The sequence below is a fragment of the Cheilinus undulatus genome, linkage group 10 (genome assembly GCF_018320785.1).
Source record: "Cheilinus undulatus linkage group 10, ASM1832078v1, whole genome shotgun sequence".
NCBI lineage: Eukaryota > Metazoa > Chordata > Actinopteri > Labriformes > Labridae > Cheilinus > Cheilinus undulatus.
Genome location: NC_054874.1, coordinates 28,177,241 through 28,198,586, shown reverse-complemented (window position 1 = coordinate 28,198,586; position 21,346 = coordinate 28,177,241). Strand labels below are relative to the sequence as shown.

The 21,346-nt window shown below is 38.0% G+C and overlaps 1 protein-coding gene across 1 annotated transcript in view; it reads left to right on the top strand.

The window, feature by feature from the left end:
- spock1 (SPARC (osteonectin), cwcv and kazal like domains proteoglycan 1) overlaps positions 1–21,346 on the top strand; it is a 205,514-nt gene that overhangs the window by 91,707 nt on the left and 92,461 nt on the right. The window contains exon 4 of the mRNA XM_041797800.1: positions 6,139–6,184. Within this exon, the coding sequence (XP_041653734.1) occupies positions 6,139–6,184 (46 nt within the window). The remainder of the gene's footprint in view (positions 1–6,138; positions 6,185–21,346) is intronic.

The window sequence follows — 21,346 nt, the reverse complement described above, 5'->3', positions numbered from 1 at the left end:
CAAGGTCTGTCCAACCAAACACCATAAACAGAACAAACAGAACAAACAAAAGGCTGGACTGACTTTTCCAAAATAGAAGCTTCGCCTAAAATACATGCAAAGAGAGCACCAACCAATTAACATGGTGTGTAGTGGGTGAAAATGTACAGGATTCCCTTTAAGTAGTGTTCCTATTAGATGAGTCCCCATGTGATACAGCAGTTTGATCATTTCTGTCTTCAATCAGCAGCAGAGTCCCACAAGTAAGAGTCAATCAGACTGAAAAAAACACAAAGTTAGGGCGAGGAGATAAAGCACTGCCTTTAGAAGTGGTCTGTAACAGAACTAATCATAAAAGTGATAATTTACTATTTAGATAACCACCATTTATCACATCACACTGGCATTTATTGCCTAAAACTTGCAGTTTCTGTTGCTTTGACATCTTTTGTTTACAGGCCACAATTTATATTAATTGATAGTGTTGGCCTGCCACAATAGCAGAGATCCAGACTTACAGTAAGGATGCTACTACATGGTATGCACATGTGATTTAATTTTATTCACTTTTCTTTGTCTGACTGTGCTTTCATGCATTTGCTAAATAAATTAATAAATAAACACTGGATGGTGTCTGTATCTGCAGATATGAAAACGTCTGCTGATATACAAATTATGTTTTGGCCATAAATATCTTCTTTTATCAGCTGCAAATATTTGCCTTACAAACAAATATGTTTGTGGATTTTTAGGCTGGGCCAACAGACTTATGTCAGCTGAAGGCTTTTTTCATTAATCTTCATTCCTCACACTTTTAAGTGTGTTTTAAGGACTGAAAATTGTTAATTTGTTCAACCTCAAACTTGAAAATATGTGTTTTAATGAATGAAGTTTCAAAACTACATTGAAATAATGTATTGGCTAAAATTATTTTGAAAATGATCAGTGTTGTGCATCCCCTGATACTAGATTTAATCCAATGATATGGATTTGACAGCAGAACAACAAGCTAGGATCCAGGCACCCAATAATGATTGTTTCTCATTTTGTTTGTGATTTTTAAATATTCAAGCAAACTTGTTCACACTTTCAAAATTACACAGATATTTCAGCAACATTTTGACAGTGTTTGCTTTCTTCATTTGTGACTGCTTCTGGTTAATAAATGACTCAGTATGGGTCAATATGGACCAAAATCTCAGGAATGTTTCAAAAACCTTGTTGAAACCATGCTATGAAGAATTAAGGCAGTCCTGAGGACACAAGGGGGTCAAAGGTGTACCTAATAAAGTGGCTGCAAGAAGTTGGACATGAGTCATGTGATATGCAAGTAAACGAGGCATACAGTACTGCAATACTGAGATCAGATCACAAGCTGCACTTTATGTTCTATTTGTAAAGGCTTGGTACGTACAGGGTTGCTAGTTACCAAGGCTCAGGCAGCTACCGATTATTGAGTATGCCACTGTTTAATCCTCACTCACCAGTTCACTGAAACTGTAATGATGACGTTTAACGCCAATGTAAAACAAAGACATTTTTGGTATTGTCAAGAGGAAGATGAAAGACACCAGACCCAACAGTGCAGATGACCTGAAGGCTGCTATCAAAGCAACCTGGGCCTCCATTACACCTGAACAGTGCCACAGGCTGATCGCCTCCATGCCACTGATGCAGTAAATCATGCAAAAGGAGGCCCAACCAAGTACTGAGTGCATAGAAATGAACATACTTTTCAGAAGCCTGACATTTCTGTTTAAAATATCCTTTTTATATTCATCTTCTGTAATATTCTAATTATCTGAGTCTCTGAATTTTGGGTTTTCAATATCTGTACGCCATAATCATCAACATTTCAAGAAATAAAGGCTTGAAATATTTCACTCTATGTGTAACGAGTCTATATAATATATGGGTTTCACTTTCTGAAATGAGTGACAAAATATATTGAACTTTTTCATGATATTCAGATTTTTTGAGATGTACCTGTATGTTTTTGCTGTTTATTATCTCAAATAATCATGAATCACAATTGTATCTTAATGTATTGTGGTCTTTGTATGGTGATGTGTATGATATCGTGATCCTGTGGAAAATACCCAGCTCTAAAGTAAAAGCATAGATTTCAGTTACTATGAACTCAGATTTGTCTGAAAGGAGTCAGTCAGAAAAGACTTCTGCCACAGTAATGTCCTATTTTGCACTTATACAGTCATAAAGGATCATTAATGTAGGCACATAGTGAGAGAGAGATGGACATAAAATAAGAAAAAAGAAGAGAGGACCTAAGGGAGAAGCTAATTATGTTTCATCTCCTCATTTCAAACTTAGAGGCTCCAGCTCAAGTATCGCCAGTCGTCATTTTAAAGAGCAAGGACTGAATGAGTAGGTCAACTGTCCATTTTCTGCACTCTTTTCTACAACTGTTTAATTTAAACCCCTTACACCCTCTACCTCTCTCTCTCTCTCTCTCTCTCTCTCTCTCTCTCTGTATTTTATTTAATAATAAAGGAGGCAGGGACTTTGCTTTCAGACCCAGCAGGTCCTCTCTACCCAGTTCATAGTGTCACTGACACAGGCTCACTCCCCGCTGACACACATATGGTTTGCTGCAGGCACTATTTTAGATGCAGACACCACCACTGTGTGCGCTTGTGTTGTGCTGGTATACAGCTCAAAACAGTTCCACTGCCTAATCAATAAACATGTTTAGTATAATTCATTTTGATCCATAATTACCCATACCCTTCATTTTGAACAATTTTAACCACTGTGTAAGTATTTGATTCATTGTTTACCGTAGGGCTCTTCAGCTAATCACATTGTTATCTGGCTAAGTGGATTTGCAATATGAGCATCACAAAAGTCTGAATTCACAGCAATAAATAAAACCAAAAATTTAGAATCAGTGACAAAATGCCATCTTTCTTGGTGTATGCTAGCATATTTTCCTGTCAGAGTCTTCTGTATGATAGGCTTGTGTTTACACCTTTTTTTTTTTTTTTTTGGAGTCAAATGAAGTTCAAGGTAAATGAAAAAGATAACCATAAAATCTGGAGCATACATTGCGCTTGCATATTAGACCCAGTCTGTTTTTGGAGGCTTCTAAAGAGAGAAAATGTTTCGCTTTACTCATGTAGCTTTTTTTATTACCAGCTGTTACACTTTTTTTCAATTTTGCTATGTTTCAGGCTGATGCTAAAATTATTTAAATTCATTTTTTCTCTAATTAATCTAGTCTTAGTACCATGATGACACACTAAAAACTGAATTTTAGATTGTTTTTTGCAAATGTGATAATTAGGGCTGTTAACATTACCGCGTTAACGCTTGTGGTCAATCTTAAAACCTTAATGTGTTAAAAAATAATAATATTAATGCAATTTAATCATGACTAAGTTTGACCACAACTTGCTCCTGTCGTCCTGCTGCGCAGATTTTTGTAAACGTGCCTGAGGGTGAAGAGGTGACAGGCCAGTCAAACACAGCCAGCAGTGATGAGTGAGGAGACAGACCCAGGTCTGCTTAACAGCAATTTTCTATTAAAAAGCTGGTGAATGTTAGTTAGGCTAGAGCCAAAATTGTGGGTACATGCACTGAGGAATGGTCTTCACACCAAAGCACAGTGAGTCTTAAGTACCCTCTTTGGGCAAAGCATGTCTTTGCTAATGTTAGCAAAGATGCTAAAAACAACACGGGATCAAGCCATGGTCATCATACCACTCTCTTCAGCTGCTAAGATAAATGCTGAAAAGTGCTCCAAAACTTTGAGCAAGCCCTGTTTGTTACCAATATTAATCCAGTGTAGAAATCTGGCAAAAATATAGGCAAAATTGAAGTTAATTAACAAACTCTACAGGATGAAAGACGGAAAATATGATGCGTTCAGGGAACCTCAGTAAAACAGACATCTGTATTCTATATGTTATGATGGGTTCCAATGTCAGATAAAAATGGGAAAATTTATTTTCTGATAAGAAACTACAATAAATACAGTTGTAAATGTGTTTATATTTTTGGGATATACAATAGATGTGACAGACTGAATCACAGCTTTTTAACACAAACACTACTCAGCTAAGACCACTTGTAGTTTAGATATTTGCCAAACTATAGAACGTATCGATAGTGGAATTGAAAAGGACTCAGATCAGCACTTTTAATGTGCTGTATATAGAATTAAAAGAATAAAAATAAAACACTTGACAATAACAACCTTTAAAAATCTAAAATCCTAAAAATATACTTAAACTATGAAAATCACAGCGTAGTGATGTGATTAACTTGATGATTTTTTTTTTTCCAGAGATGTTTGATTGAGTTCAAGACAGGACTCTGATTTGACCTCCTGGGTTGTCGTGGCTTTGTGCATAGGGTCATTGTCATGTTGGAAGATGAACCTTCTGAGGTCTTGAGCGCTGCGGACCAGGTTTTTATAAAGGATATTTCTGTAATTTGCTCCATTCAGCTGTCCTTCATGCCCTTCAAGCTCTGATGGAATAACAGATTAATGTCTACGACTGAATACTAAATGGCGAGATAAGTACAGTTTTATAAATAATTATTTCAACTGAAAAAGTGGGTTTTTGTGTTGTGAACATTAATGTTTATGCTTAGAGTGGCTAAATGAGCCGTCCTTGGTGCTGAACTGCAGCAGATTTGACTGACAGCTGCTGCTCAGAGAGAGACTGAGGGAGAGAGATGCTCTGTGTCGATGGTATGTGCTTTTCTGCAGCTGATTCTTTTTCTTGATCATTTAGATTAATAGGTTGTTTGCACTCACATGATTTTCTTGGCCCGTTATTGCACAAGGCACTGTTTTTCGTTTTTGATGTATTCTGACACTTTTGTTTCTCCTTTACCGCCGGAACAACACCCAGTCTGAATCTCTATTAATGGCCTATAAAATGACGTGTTTTCTCCTGCAGGAGAAGACACAAAATCAGTGCATCTCTATTACTGTGCGGGCATGAATTCTCAGGGTTTTGCGGGTGCGGGCGGGAGTGAACATACACATCGCGGGTGCGGGTGGGAGTGAAACACACAAGTTGCGGGTGCTGGCAGTAATGGTCAGAAATTCAGCGGGAGTGGGATGAAGAAAACAGTCCCGTGCAGGGCTCTACTTTGTCCTTTGTCATCCAAAAAAATCCCTGAGAAGTTTAAATAGCTAGCAACACTGTCTACAATCAAAACTCAAAATTGCCTCTCATCACAGAGTGTTAGAAAGCACATATAGTGCCTTTTTAATGCAAAATATAGTTGGCTGACACAAAGTTCGTGCTTACAGTGAGATAAAATGACCATCCTAAACGTTAGCCAGCTCACATAGCAGAGGGACTAGTGTACATTCACAGCTGTCTAATGCTTCACTGCACTCTTGAAACCACTACACCTCTGCTGGCCCTGTCTGCATTATTGGCCAATGTTTCACCATGTTGGATGCATGCAGCTCTGAACAATAATGGTGAAGCTCTGCCTCTTTATGTAATGGGCTTTTAATTGCTCTGCAGAATGGTAGACTTCTGGGCAGGGAATCCACTCTGAAAGAAAATTTAGTTTAATAAATCCAAACCTCTTCTCTACTAAGCTTAGCTGACACAAGCCAATTATTTTTGGTTTGAATATTTTATTTGCTTCTTTCTGTGACTCTAGTCTTTGTTAACCATTGGAATAATGTGCTCTTCTTCTCTTTCAAACATGAATTTTTAGTTACTACTTCATAAGTTGAAATGAAAACCACACGTTTTTCCTGAAATACCTTCATTTTTGTCATGGTTTTCTAAACATTTTTTTTACTTTTTTTAACTGCAATACTTCCCACTGACCTTGGAATTAAATTAAATTTTGTCACGTAAATACATGTATTAACTGAAGTGTTTTACTTCCATTGTGTGCTCTGCATGTTTCTCTGTTCCATTTATGTGTCCCATTTCTAAAGCTCTCAACCAGCCTCCCCCCTCTCTGTAACTGCAATCATTCATTTGAACAGAACACATGTATAAAAGAACAAAAGTAGAAAGAATAAGGCCATGTTTTATCAGCAGTCTGGTTCAGTATTTGGGCTGTTCTCTTTCTACTCTACAAAATAAGTCAATGATATTCTTGGTGTGTTGAGTTATTTTTTCATAACCCAATTTCTTGTGATGTGTTTCCACTCAGGATGACTACTTCAAAAGCTGGGCTCCCGCCAAGTCTCTAGACCAAGGTGAGTTTTACACTATGAAAACCTCTACTATTGAGCTCTTGCTTTGCAGTGACCTTAATAAGGGAAACACGATAAAAGAGGAAAACCTGGCCCTTTCTAGCATACTGCTCTGTTTGAAGTTGTTGTAGTACCCTTTTAAAACCCCTTTAGAAGCTTTTCCAAACAAATGAGCCTCATTTACTTTCATTCAGGTTTCAACAGCACCTAAAATGATGTAGAACAATTCTGATGAAGGTAAAAGTTTGATATCCTTAGTACCTTCTTACCCTACACCCAACGCTGATCAAAGGGCAACTGCACTGGTAACTTATTCTTGAAGACATTCCATCTCTTCTCTACCTGACAGCCATTAGCAGAGTTGTTTCTTCTGGGGGTGTGGCTAAGTGGGGATTTTCAGGGGTCGTTAGGGTCACGTGGTCTTTGGTTCTCTGATGGAGGCGTTGTTTGGATCGTTTACAGAAGGAATCCAGCACTGCATTGTATGTAGGTGATAGGAAGTGTCTTAGCACCCCCTCCCTGAACAGAGGAGGAAACGACTCTGCTAATGGCTGTCAGGTGAACACACAGTTCATCTGCATAGCTATAGTCGTCCTATGCTACTCTGACTCTTACCCAGTCACTCTCAGAACTGAAGAAGCCTTTTGGAAAAGAGGTGTAACGTCTTCAAGAATTTGTTCCCAGTCCAGTTGCCCTTTGATCAGCGTTGGATAACCATAACCTGGATGACTGAGAACCTACACAGACTTCTTCCCCTTAGTCTTTTATTGTACATTTTTATGAGCATCATAATGAATGTCGTCCTTGGAAGGGATTGCAAATTAACCCAGGCTGTAAGTGCTGTTATTATGGCTGAGGAGGGTTAAGCTTCAGTTTCCTTTTTCGATTAGTTTCAAAAATATCAAGCGTATTTATTGTCCAGTGTTTCCCGCAGAATAATAGTAGGTTAGGTTATATACTGTGTTCATGTGTATATGGTTAGGTTGTACATTATGTAAACTGTGCTTTAATTTCTTACTCACATTTATGTTTGCCCATAGATTACATCAATGTGTTTACCTCCCACAATTTTTAAAGCTACACACAGTTTTACATCCCAGTAGCATGCACTGAAGGAGGGCTGTATCAGCTGACATCTCTCTCTTTCATTGTTTGGTTTTTGTCTCTCTGTTTGCCTGCAGAGCCTGTATCAGACACTACTTGTATGCAATAGAGCTTGTTCACACAGACCAGTAGTTTAATCATCTTGCACGACATTCTTGTAGAAATAGAAAAAAATATATATCATTGGCAAAAATACCTTGGCAGCTGTAAATATACTGTGCATGGATGGTACAGTATACGTGCAGTTGGGCTAGGTTTATATGGCCTTAAATTCATACCTCAGTATTGTGTTTGTTTGTTTGTTTGTTTTTTACCTTTGCAGTAACTATTATATCACTTTATTAGAAAATTGAATATTAGGGCTGACACCTGTCAGCTGGTTGGTCGATTTGTTGATCAATAAACTCTCATCTGACCAAGACTGTGCTTGTCGGTTGGTCACATGCATGCGTGTGTGCAGAGAGGTATGTTTCACAACGGTTACGATTTAAGCAAATGGGAAACAACACATCTTTAACTCAACACAAAGATGCAGGGTTTTTGGATTGAATTGGTGCTGACCGCGTCTCTGCTCTGCCCTCCATTAAAGCATCAACTCCCACAGCCTGTTAATTCACCGGCCAGCATTGTATAAAGTCCCTTTATCATCTTATTAGAATTAACACATCAGCATTAGTGTCTGTTACATTCAGACAGAGAGCAGAAGAGAGAAGAGAGAAGAGATGATGTTTCCCTGTCATTAAGACCTGCTAACCTTTTTCCACATCACCTTCGTAAATAGAAGCTGCATGAGGTCTGATATATGCTTACATTCTGTTAATCATTATTGTTATTGATTATTACACTGTTACGGGATAAACCTGTGTAAATAAACAGTGCCAGAAACCAAAGCCCTAACATCCAATATATTAAAGAAAGCAGGAAAGAAAACAGGACTGGTTTTCAGTATGGAAACACAGGCTTGGTTAGCTCACCTGCATGCCGTTGTCATCTGGGTCTTCGGCCTAGTTCACTGTTGAAGCGTTGCGTGGTTTGGCGGGCTCAAGCTCTGTTCAATTCAATTTTAGGTTGGTTGGGCTTCAACTCAACAACACTGACTAGTCTTATTCAAATCCATGGGAAATGGTTTCCTGCAGTCCGTGGACAAGTTGGCATCTTCTCATTCTCTCAGTGGCAGCATTGCCCACTACCTGAGTCTTGTGACGTCATTTAAAGGTGACACAGTCACAACTTCGTGCTCACTGCTGCCATGGTGCATTCAAGACTGTGGGACATTCCAATATATTTTAACCCAATGTTGATTTCCCACATGAAAACCAGTCCAAAACAATTTACAAAGACAAGAGAAAGGAAAAGAAGAGGAACTTTATCTAACATGCATATCATTCCTAACAACACACAATGATCTGAGGATATTTTCTAGGCTCTATGATACTACATAGTTATCTTGCCATTGTTTCAAAAATCATATGATTAATGGCTGGTCCTCGCTGATCGTGTCTGCGTCAGATGTTGTTTTAGTACAACATAAAGAGGTTAAAAGTAATTATTTATGCTTTTTATAGCTTTTTATGTATATTTTGAGGATCATTTTGTCTACCAGGAGGATCCAATGAGGAACCTGTAAGGGATTGAATTGATTTTGAGATAAAAGTAAAGGTTTCTCACTCTCTCTTTATTTTTATACCTGAACGATCAATCAAATGGTCGGTGTGTGGGTGTAATTTCAGTTGACCAAGTTTTTCTCCTGGTTTACTGCAGGCCTTTTGAATATATAATATGATGTTATAATACATTATATTATAATGTAGTTTAATATGATAATTTATTAGTATTTTTGATGGCCCAATGTTTTACCATGTGATGGTGAGCCTGTGAGGTACAGATCTACTATGTCAACAATGCCAAGCCTATTTTATCAATCACAGCCGAGTATTTAATGCTCTTAGAAGCATGTAACTCTTGACTAAACCCAATTATTACAAAAAGCAGCTTACTTTGACTCACACTCTTAGTCACACTGTCTTGCTTACATGGGCACACACACACATAGTTTAGGGAGTTGATTGGTCTGCAGCTCTGTGAGCAGCACACAGACTTTAAATCTTTGTAACAGAGTATGTGTGCTGTCTTGGTTTTGCATATCTAGCACAGTAACTGTAACTCTGCAGGGAAAGACTTGCTGAGCAGGTTTATCTGGGCCAGCTCCTCGTGGATACTGAGCCCTAATGAGAGCAGCCTCCCCTTACTGTAGTTTCTCTCCTTTCTCAGAGAGTGCTGGAGACCAGAAAGAAAACACAGCTTCTTTTGACTGAGCAGAGACTCCACACAGCAGATGCAACGGAGAAGGCAGGAGAGTAGTTGTAGCTCATGCACACAGGCCTGATTTCAATAATGTAGTGTAACAGAGTACATACTGAAAAATTGCATCCAAACATACTGTACTCTATTTTGTTTTCAAAAAAAGGCAAAATCTGCATGTAGTGGAAGGTGTCTTTTAGCACAAAAAGGCCAGAAATTAACACAGTATATCATTTCTATGTTTTATTGAATGTGTATTCTGAGAACCAAGGACAACTTTAACTTTCAGCTACATCCTTGCTTCCTTGAATGGTGAACCTATAGTGAAAATCAAGGCCAATTCGGGTACGGCTGTCTACTTTTGTATGAGATTGGTTGTATTTTAATGTTGTCCGTCCTCTTCAAATGCCACAGGAGCATGTCTTAAAAATACATGCCAATAATCTTTTTTAGAGACGCTGTAAGACTCCCACACCACCGTCATTTTCTTTCACATTTGGCAATGAAAAACATTTCTGAGTTTTTCCAACATGTAACTTCTTTTGCCCCATAAAAAGCTTTTTCTTTGAATCAGTAGTTTATCTGCCAGTGCTTTAACGATGCAACCAACAGATCAATATCTGTTCTGACATTAGAGCATTATTTTCACTGGGTCAGAGTTTGTCAGGAGAACTGCTGTTACCTTATGCTAATTTTCATTTGATCAACTCATGTGTCCCCAGATTTTAACATTTTGCTCCAGTCTTGTGCTGTTTAGGTTTTAATAACATTTGACTAACCAAAGTATAGGCTCTTTTCAGAGGATGTCACAGAGCAGCAAATAACTCCTGATGAGAGAAAGTAGTCATTTCTACCTGGAGAAACAGTAACAAAAAGTCCATGTTTGAGCTGTTTGCAGCTATGCCAAGTGTTCAAAGTGTAAAAATTAAAACATTCTTTGTTCTTAAGCTACTTGTGTGTCCTAAAATAGTGAAATATTCAGGCAAAAGAAAGAAAAAGTTTAAAGATCTCAAAGAAACAGCAGAAGGCAGGAATTACAAAACCTCTGTCTCAAGTCTGGACGATCTGTGTCACACAGCGCTCTTATATGATTTATATGTATAAACAGACGTCTGTTTCCACCAAGTGGTCCGGTTTGGTTCAGTACAGTTTTGCCATAGTTTAGCTCACTAAACTCTGATCTTACTCATGTTTCCTCAGCTGATGTCAGTCAAGTCTTGCTTGTTGTGACAAGAAATATCTTTCTTTTTTGAGATCCTGATCATTCGGCTCAGGCCAGTGGAGGCTGGTTGTTTGGCTCCCGTCAGCTCTTCATTTGGTCACAGCTTGGCTTTTTAAATGTGGATTAAATAATGAAAATCCTCAAATCATCAAAATCCTGTGACTGCAAAAAACGTATGTCACATCAGCAAAGCATGTGCATATTTATTTTATTTTATTTTTTATTTAATTTTGATTTAACCAGATAAACTTCACTGAGATTGAAGAAGCTATTTTCAAGAGTGCTCTGGCCAAGACAGGCAGCATTACAGTAATCAAAGACAGAGCATGAACAGCCACAAGCAAAATAGTACATCAGAAAACAGGACATGAATGAGCAAATAAGCAAATATTGGTCAAGTTAAGCTACAATCATAAAAAAAAAAAAAAAAAAATGACACAGAACATCAACCAGCAGATGTTTCTGCTTCTGGGTCATTTAGTATCCTCTTAAAAATACCCATGAGACCAAGTCATCACTTTATTTAGTTAAATTGTTTGAGGGACAATGTACAAAATAACAGCCTTCAAAGAGATGAGATGCTGTAAGTTTCAGTTTTATACTCTTTTCCAAGCAAAAGGAACAGCAAATATAAAGGTCTTTTTTCCTAGTTGAGTTCTTACCCTTGAAACAGACAGAGATAAAACATCCTTTGAATGAAGATTAGCTCCAAGCAGGAAGAAGACAGAGAACGTCTTTTAAAATATGAATATTCCAGGGATTTTGGACAAAGACCTTCAAATCAGACAAATCCGTAGATTTGGCAAGACAACTTACCTTTTCAATTAAAAAGTAAGTACAAACAGTAGTGCATGCATTTATATTTTACCACTGATGGCGTGTAACTGCACTGGGCTCATACTAGCTGATTCGTCAACAGGATTTTGTATTTATATACCGGGGTTCCAGCGTAGACTTATCCAGTAGATTCATTCGGTGAGAATTTTAAATTAAGAATTCACACAATATCAACTGTAACAAAAACATTGAACTCACCACTGAGTGTTTCTTGTTTCTACAAACAATCAGTCGTTGGCTGAAGTTGGCGAAAACCCTGAAGACACCATCCAGGCATGTTTGTGCCTTACTTGTTGTCATCAGGTAAAGGAGAAGATGACCTTACTTGTAAATTATAGGTCAAGCTCATTTTGGATAATTAGTTATGGAGTTGACTTTGGGTATAAAAGTTTTGAAATCAACAGTAAAAGAATCTAAGAAAAATAGATACTAAACTAATAATGGAAAAGAAAATAAACCAATTGTTTTTTTATGAAGGTGGCACATCACCCCTTGGGCAGGCAGTCTTGATGGCTGGAATTTCTATTCTGTTTTGACCAGGTTACAATACATTAATACAACAAACACTGATGGGTTAGAGCTTTAAAATTAGTGATGAACCTCAAAATGCTAACCTGGCACGCCAGATGGATGTGTTTCACACATCCATCTGGTAAAGCTTCAATAGGAAATGTTTGAGAAAAGGAGGGGATTTGAAGAAAACGTGATTGGGTGGACGTTCTGTCTTGCTGTTTTCGAACTGGCCTACTACATACTCCTGCCAAACACAGTATGCAGTATGTAGTGCACACTGTGTACTGCGTTTGACAGAAGTATGCAGTATGACTGCCAGTCGGACGTTATTCTGTAGTATGCTTGGCCTGGTTTAGCTGGTTTAAGGTATACAGAAGTACGTCATACCGTGGTCAATATTAAACGACGCTACAGTGTTTTCCATCTATTTACGCACAGAAAAAATCTGGGAGGTATTTTTATTTGATTTTTCGGGATTACTATAGCCGTTGTTTTTAGCTTAGCATGTATAGTGCAGTGAAAGGACACACATGACAGCACCTTTCTGGCCGTTACGAGCTGTGACAGCTAAACAAAAACAACAGTGACCCTATTACAACTTATTTCGCTATAGTACATGTTAAAAAGGTAAAGATAAAAGGTAGTGGCACTTTTTGTAACCGTCGGCCACTCCGGTTAAAGTTCCGCCCTTCTCCACTATTACGAACTCTGACCCGGCACTTTGCATTGTGGGTAACAGTAGGCGAAGCAGACTGGTCTGATGCATACTGTGAAATTTTCCCGAATCAGTACGTCATCCGGGTATTTTTGGCATACTGTAACTTTTGCATTTGTTCACATACTGCATACTGCATTTTGGGCAAATCAGTATGCACTGCTAGTATAGAAGGCAAATTCGAAAACAGCCTATGTCACATCTCTACGGGCCAATCAGAGCAACAAAACATGTGATGCAGCCGCTATCAAGCTGCATGTGCGCAGCTACTGAGGAATAACGTGAAACATGGCGACTATAGACATGTAAGTATTCGACTGTTGCCGTTTTTGAAAAGAAAACAACTCACTGCTGTTCTTTGTTCTTCTTTTAACAAAGAAATGTTGTCAAGTTCTGATAAAACTGGCACTTTAGCAGCATCCACGCTAATCTCTTCCTCCATAACTGCACCAGCTCTTGTTAACGTCACGACTCTGCTGTGCCTGAAAGTACTGCCCCTCGTCGCTGATTGGTCCTGTCACTTTCTAACAGGGCCCAAACGGTTCAGATGGGAGCTTTGCAAGATGGATTCACCAGTGAAAAACAAGGAAATGGGTGTATCCATCTGCTTTGCAAGGTTATCGAAATGCTGTAGTAAACCATATCTAGAGCATGTCAGCTCTGAGATGAGGCGTTTATGTCTAAAATATCACCATAGTCCAGCACAGACATAAAAGTGGCAGCCATCACTGCATTTAAAACAAGTTTTAAATCACAAATCTTTAATTGACAAGTATTGAAAACAAGTTGTGACTGGGAGAGGGCTTGGTCAGGGTTGGGTTCAGAGTTGTACAAAACATCAGTGGCAAAAAATGTGTGTCAGATACACATTTCCTTAATTTGAAGCTGTTCTAATGAGCAGAGCAAAGACAAATCATATTAAGATACTTAAACGCATGCTTTAAGAAAAAAAGAAACTTCCAATAAAGTAACATCATTTTTCACTTTCAAATTCAGGACAGGGGCACAATCAGTGGAAACAACTAAATTCTTCTGATCCATCAAGAAGGACGAGGGCAGGACAAGGAGAAGAAAAGAGGGCTTTTGAAGGAAAAACACAAGCAGTCAGACATTCATAAAGGTTGTACAAGAGCTATATTTTAGGATAAAATCACAATTTAGTGAATTGATTCAATCCTTACACAACCCTTAAGTGCAAAAAGCTTGCAAAAATACTAATGTGGATTTTCTGTGTTTTTAGAATAACTTTTAGAGAACACCAACAAGGCTCCCCATAAAACATGTTTATGTTTCAGTGAAATAAATCTCTCATGAAGTAACTAGTAGAGATATTAATGTAGTTAGTATAACCAGACCTATACTTTACCATAGCTGATTAAACTGATGACAGTAGCTAAGAAAAAAATGCATGTTATACATTTTATAGTTCTCGTTTTTCCTCAAATGGGAGACAGTGAGTTTTCTGAAGGCCACAGTGAAACATGTCTTGATTTTCTAGCGAAATATTTAGAATTCTTCCTGGAAGCATGTTCTATCTCTAGAATATTTAATGTCTTACTAGCCCACACACCATGGTTCTCCCCGTGCATGTGAGTCACTGCTACATCTGTCCAGGACATAATGAGGTGACTCTGTCCTCTTGAGAAGATGACATCTGTGCATGTCTCTAGAGAAAGGTTCAATGTAGTCGGAGCAAAGAGAAGCTTTGTGCCAATTAGACTCTATATGGAAGAGAGCAAAAATGTTTTCTTTCTTTTGTCTTTTCTACCTTGGCTTTCTGCTGCAGTAATGCTCTTCAGCTGCAATCAGACTGCTCCCCTGCTGCAGAGCTGCTAGCATCACTATGTACAATGCAGTCACTCCTACGCAAACAGCACTTGGACAGCATAACAATTACGCTGCGAATAAATAATGGAAATCAATCAGACAATCTAGAGTGCTTTGGGAACATTTGCTGTGTCTGAATCACTCCTACTGGGTCTCAGTTTTACCCAGCTGATACAACGGTTGCCATGCCTTCTTGTAGCTTCACTTTTTTCAGCACAGCCAGTGTAAACATGTCAAACTCATTGGGGTCATTCAGTGAAGAGCATGCTTTTAGAAACTTCTCGTCTTCTCCTAACCCCCACCCTAAACAAATCTATGACAATGACATCACTCATTTACGCAGCTTTTTATAACCAAACATAACTTCTCCCTCAAAACTTCACATAAAAAGAAAGTCAACATGGTTCTGATTTAATAAGCAGAGAGGCTCACAGTCCACCATAAACATTTAAAGAGGCAGAAATCCCTGTGGCACTCTGGCCGCAGACGTTTATCTGAGATGCCATATATCTTAGAACAGAACTGCCGTAATTGCCAGTACAATGTATTTCCAGTTTAAGATTTTTTTTTAAATTCACAATTATTCATAAACAAAGTCTGGCAGTTACATTCATGAAATAGCACATTGTAAACATTGGAGACTAAAGAACAATTTTAAACAAAACAGAGAAAAAGGTCAGAGGTCTAATCCAGGGTTAAATCATGTATAGATGCCATTTAGAAGTAGTTAAATGAAAGTTGACTCACTCCAGATTTGTTACTTTAGCTGAAGCTAACATAGCTACGCTGGCTATGTTATTATAAAATAAGCTAAAGTAGCTAAGTTAAATTTAGCAATGTGAGCTGTAGCTAAGAAAGCTAAAGCTAACTTAGCTGTTTAGATAACGCAGATACATAGTTTACAAAGCTGCTTTGTGAGCCTGACTTTTGCTACATAGCTACGTTGGCTACATAGCTTGTGCACCTAACAGAGCTACATAAGTTGCACTTGCTTACAAAGTTTTAAGAAAGACAAGCTTTTTTCCTGTAAGCTGGCTGTTTACTCTGCCTTATTAAACATTTTGTATTAAGGTTCTGCAGGTCAAGTTTTTAACTTTTAACTTTTGGTATCCTAACTGTTACTTTAATCCTTACCTTAAACCAGTGTTTCCCACCCATTTTTCTTCTGAGCCCCCCTACATGTACCTAAGAAAAGAGAGGCCCCCCACCCAAGAGAAAAGAAAAAGTGACACACTGCAGGCAAAAGTCAACATAGATTTGAATTGTTTCACTGACAAAACACTAAAAAAGGCTTATGCATGCTTTTCTTAACAAAAGACCTTTGTATAATCTATTCAATAACATTTAATAGCTTTATCATGGTTTAAGTCAATATTTGCTAATCTAATTTTGGTAGCCTCAGAGCAGACAAAGCCTCACACCCCCCCCAAGATCATTGGCGCCCCCCCGAGGGCTCCCGAACCCCAGGTTGGGAACCAATGCCTTTAACAGATGTTCAATCCAATTTTATTTCAAAAGGTTTAGCATGTATTTCCGTTCAGAGATGTATAGCATCTCAGATGAATGGTCCATAAGAGTGACTATCAAAGATGTATGGTCTGCAGCCAGACTCAGTGGTACACACTAGCCATCTGCCTGGACTGAGAAAGGTAAAGATACTAAAAAAATTGGTGTGACATTACATTATATTTCTGTTTTTGACAATGTGGATCATTGTAGATTCTAGATAACAGCTTTGAAAGAACAGAATTTCTGGGAACTGCACATTTGAGTGTGCACATAAGAGTTTTATAATCTCATCAATTCTGATTGTAGGGTCAGATCAGGGGTCAATATAGCTCAATACAAAGTGTCATCAGTCACCTCTTGCTAGTCTCACTTTGACTAATGAGTCATTGTTCACCCTTGGAGACCAATCAGCAGCAGGAAGGTTGAAGGGGGCAAATTCAGTCCGCTGATGAATGACTTTCCTGTTAACACTTCCCCCCACCTTCATAACATCTAATGAATAAAATCAGCTGGATCACGAATTACTTGTTGGTGATGCAGAACAGAAAGCCATCAAATCCACCAGTGGTTAATGTTTTTCTGAGGCATCTTGTGGCTTAATGAGGTCCAGCGGTTTTTGTGGAGCTGTTGTTGTAAACAAGTATTTGGATCCAAAATAGTCCTGTTGAATTTAAGAATCAGAATCAACTGCACTGTGTAAGCCCAGTTGTTTCACTGAAATTAGCATCTGTTCTGCTCACGAGCATACTGATACAACCACCATATCAGGATTATTTGGTTGATTTAGTTTTTCATGCATCTGGTGTTGCTTTATGTAGTTTTTATTTTCCTGTTAGTGGACCGTAGGGCAGAGATCATTTCTAAATGCAACAGGGACCTTTTGATTTTAATTATTTTTTCCAAACTTTAATTTATTTCTTCAGTCAGAGCTGCCTGTGTTAGACTAGAAAGGTTGAACAGCAAATGAGCTGCATTTTACATTTAACTTGTGCATATTAGATGCTGAGAGTGTGTAATAAGTTAAGCCTTTCTTGTATTTAACCCCCCAGAAATCCTGTTGCTTTCATTTAACTGTAGCTGTGATAATTAGCTGTGGAGGAAGAAGCTGTTTAGTTTCAGATCTGAAAAGGGGTTTTAAGCACAGCATGTTTTTGCTTTAAAAATGCAACAACCACAAACAACTGTAGGATCTTTTTGTATGACAGTAATTTGATCAGTATAATAACATACCATATTAAACCAGGGGGGTGCTGACCGTTAATGGTTTGAATCTAAGTTTCATTTAAAGGTGGAAGAAATGTACAGAAATATATTGTTGTCCTGACTCCTGTGATAGTCCAGTAAATGGTGCCAGATATTACTATACATGTATTATTATTATTATTTTAAATGGCACTCTAAAGAAATTCCCCCTGGCAGTGTGACTCACTTCCTCACAACTTCATGACTCCTCATTGTAAGGCTTCTGACCTCAATCAGGGTAATATGAATGGAAGCTAATGGGCAAAAGAAGAAGACAGCAGTATAATTTTGAACAGCAGTGAAAAGAAGTCAAAAGATGATGCATTAAAAAGGGGAACTGACTCCAAACTGCAGAGATTAAATCAATAAGTCCTGCACTTTCCTTTTTCAGGGGTGTGTTATATTTTTCTCTTACTGCTGTATCATTTAATGGTAAAACTGTAAAACATCAGTTTTTTCAGAGTCGCTGTATTGCCCTGTTATCCTGGGCCACATATTGAGCATTTATATTGTGGTCTAAATGCTTTAAAGAGTTTGTCAGTGGGTCCTCTTAAACCTGTAAACTACAGTGAAGTGATAGCACTGGTAGCATCTTGCAGGAACAGCATGGTTCAGCACTATTTAGATCCAGAAAATCGAGATAATGTTAGTAGGCTAGGTCAGATTATACTCACACACTGTAAATAAGTCAGAATATTGCAGTTTAAAACAGCATATGTACAGAATGCTAGTGATAAAATATTACTTGAGTAATGATGCCACATTAAGTACTTGAGTACTTGTACCCAGGCCTGCCCAACGAATTGGGTGTAAAACCCAGTGAATGGGCCTTTTCCAGATGTGAATTATTAATGATGTGCTGGATCAGTAGCATTGGTTCTACCAATCACCCTGACTAGCAGTTCCATTATTTTGGAGCTGAAAAAAATGTCAAGCTAATATTGAGGCTGATGTTGAAATTGTTTCACTGTGGCACTTTTTATCACCGTTCCTCCACTTTTTGCCGATTTTTGTCATTCTTAATCCATTTTCACCATGTTTTTGAAAGTTTCAACACCTTTTTGCCAATGTAAATCCATTTTTGCCACTTTTTCCCACTTTTAGCAAATTTTTGCCAATTTATGCCACTTTTAACCCCTTTATGACACTTTTTTTTGCAACTTTACCCCTTTTCACTCCTCTTCGTCACTCTTAAACTATTTTTTACACTAATTTTTCAACTTTTATACCTTTTTGCCACTTCTAGTCTATTTTTGCCACTTTTTACCACTATTAACCCATTTTTGCTGCTCTTTGCAACTTTTCCATGATTTTGGCCACTTTTTCACCACTTTTAAAACCTTTTTTGCAACTTTAAGCCTGTAAAGCCCAATAGTTCAACTGATAGCCAGAAAATTACCATTTTTTTGGAACTGTTTACTTAACCTTGTCTTAAAAGTTCCTAGATTTTTAAGAAACTAGATGGCTTTTTTTCCCCACAAAAACCCGTTGAAAAAATTCACCCTGCTCGTTTAGGCAAACTTGGCGCACCTGATGTGTCTGCTCCCAGCTGAGAGCTGTTGGTAATCAGCAGGGCTGGGAAGTTATATAGGGAGCAGGTTGCTGAGGGTCAGCATCATCAGTTGGCTCTCTATTTGTGTTTTAATTTAAAGAAAAAGAAAAAACATTGTTTCAGGGCCTTTCGTTTGTGTGTGAGGTGGAAATTGAAAAAATATTTTTATTTCACTTACCCCTTATTTGAAATGACTCCCACCTATCCTTATTTTGGGTCAATTTTGTAGTTATTCTGTCATTTTGATAGACTTACTGGGTGGCAGTGTGGAGAAATAAACCCCTGCCACCTTTTAGAAACCCAAGATCCATTTTGTTTTGTTCATGCAGTTTTTGTTAGTTTCCCCATTAGTGCCCTTTGTTATAAAATTTGTGTTTTCTTTGGGGGGAAACGTAACACTCCTAACAAAATCCCCCCCAAAAAAGTTGCCATAAAATATCCCCCTTTTTTGTATTACATTTGATACATTAGGTGTTTTGCAAGGAAATTGCATTATGTTTTTCTAAAATTATTGCTCATGTTAACTGAACAGTGGTCTCACATATTCTTCTTTCAAACATGACACAATGGGCTTTGAAGGGTTTAACCCATATTCACCACTTTTTTGCCACTTTTAACCCTTTTTACCACTTTCTCCACTTGTCACACCATTTTACATTTAGTAATTTTTACATCATAGTTGTCTCATTTTCTTCCTCTTGATTTTTCTGGCATGCTGACGTCTGACGTATCTTTCCAAATGGTTTACTTCTATGTGCATGTCCACATTGTTACAGTTACCTCAAAAAGTTAGTTCTGTTTTTAGGAAAGGGGTTTCCTTGTTAAAAAAAAGTTTGTATTGTACTACAGCATCCATAAATGAAACTCATTTTTGTTGCCCCAATAAGAGTGGTTATTATTCAGGTAACTTTAACTTTACAATGGACCATTATTTTTTTCACCTCTATGGAACCTGACAAAACAAAATGACGTACGCTACTGTTGAGGTGACAGGCCATTGCTCCCACAGATTGTTAGTGGTTGAGCTTCCTGGTGGATAAAAATTGATGCCAAAGCCGGTCTGGAGCTGTGCAAAAACATCTCTGCCAAGACAAGCTTTCAGTGTGTCTCTTTGCTCTTGTTTTAAAAATAGATGTGGCCCAGTTTGCATTGAATTGCTGCTTTCCTACAGATCTAAGCTAATAGCTACCATGGCAGCAGTCCTTGGATGCACAGCAAACCCCACCTGTAATGATTACAAACCCATGCCGAAGCAGGCCAAGAGAAGAGCAGAAAACATCTTTTCTGTCATGAAAAGCTTTCAGTGGGGCTCTTTCCTTGTTGTAATAAAGAAATGTCCAGTTCTGACAAAACCTCCCCAGTGGCAAAGTCCAAACAAATCACTCCATTAGCAGCTATTGTATACAAGAGCTCACACAATTTACTCGTTCTCCCCATAACTCTTACAAAGTAATGTTGAAGAATTAGGGTTGGGAATCACTAGTGGCCTCGCGATACGATATTATCCCGATACTTATGCCAATATGATATTATTGTGATTTTAGACATTTTGCAATACACAAAGTATTGCAATACCACATATTGCTATCTATACGATTTTTTAAACTGTTTTGCTTATTTGGCATTAAATGTCTTTCAAACCAAAACATGGATCCATTTAATGTTGTAAGGATCAATGATCCAGTTGTTTTCTTGTATATATAATGTGGATCATTGCAACACGGTAGCCTATTCTGAGCATTAAAAATTTAACACATTTCTTGGAGTTAAAAGAAGTCCCAATATGCATCCGATGGAGTCAGAGGAGGTTTTATGTCACTTTTTGCTGACAGGCAATTTACTAAACTAACAGAGTCTTTTCTAAAGCACTGCTCTCTTCTAAATGTATTCATAGAGAATTAAAGTGTACCCTGCCTCCCTGCTTTATGTGTGTGTGTTTTCCTCACTGCAGTGCACATCTTCTCTGTGTGTCTTTTCTTTAAACGTTACCCCCGCTTCCTCCCTGTTCTCTCATCAGCTTCTTCTTCATTCTTCCGGGTCACCTCTTCACTTCACACAGCGTGTGTGTCTGCTCATTGTGTCTTCTGAGTTTGTTTTTATTGTTTCTGATAGATTGAGATCATCAAATGGGAGTTACATAACAGCTAACAATTGGTGACTGTCATCAACATGGCACACTTACGTAAATTCATAGACACACTCACAGACCAAAAGCCTGTGAGAATCTTTTGTTTCTTGTTTTCATACCTATCTGATTAATATTGTAGGAGTTTTAGCTATAATTATCACATCCCCCTCTGTATAACTGTTGTCTTATTGTTGTTTGTCTTTCATCAGCTTTTT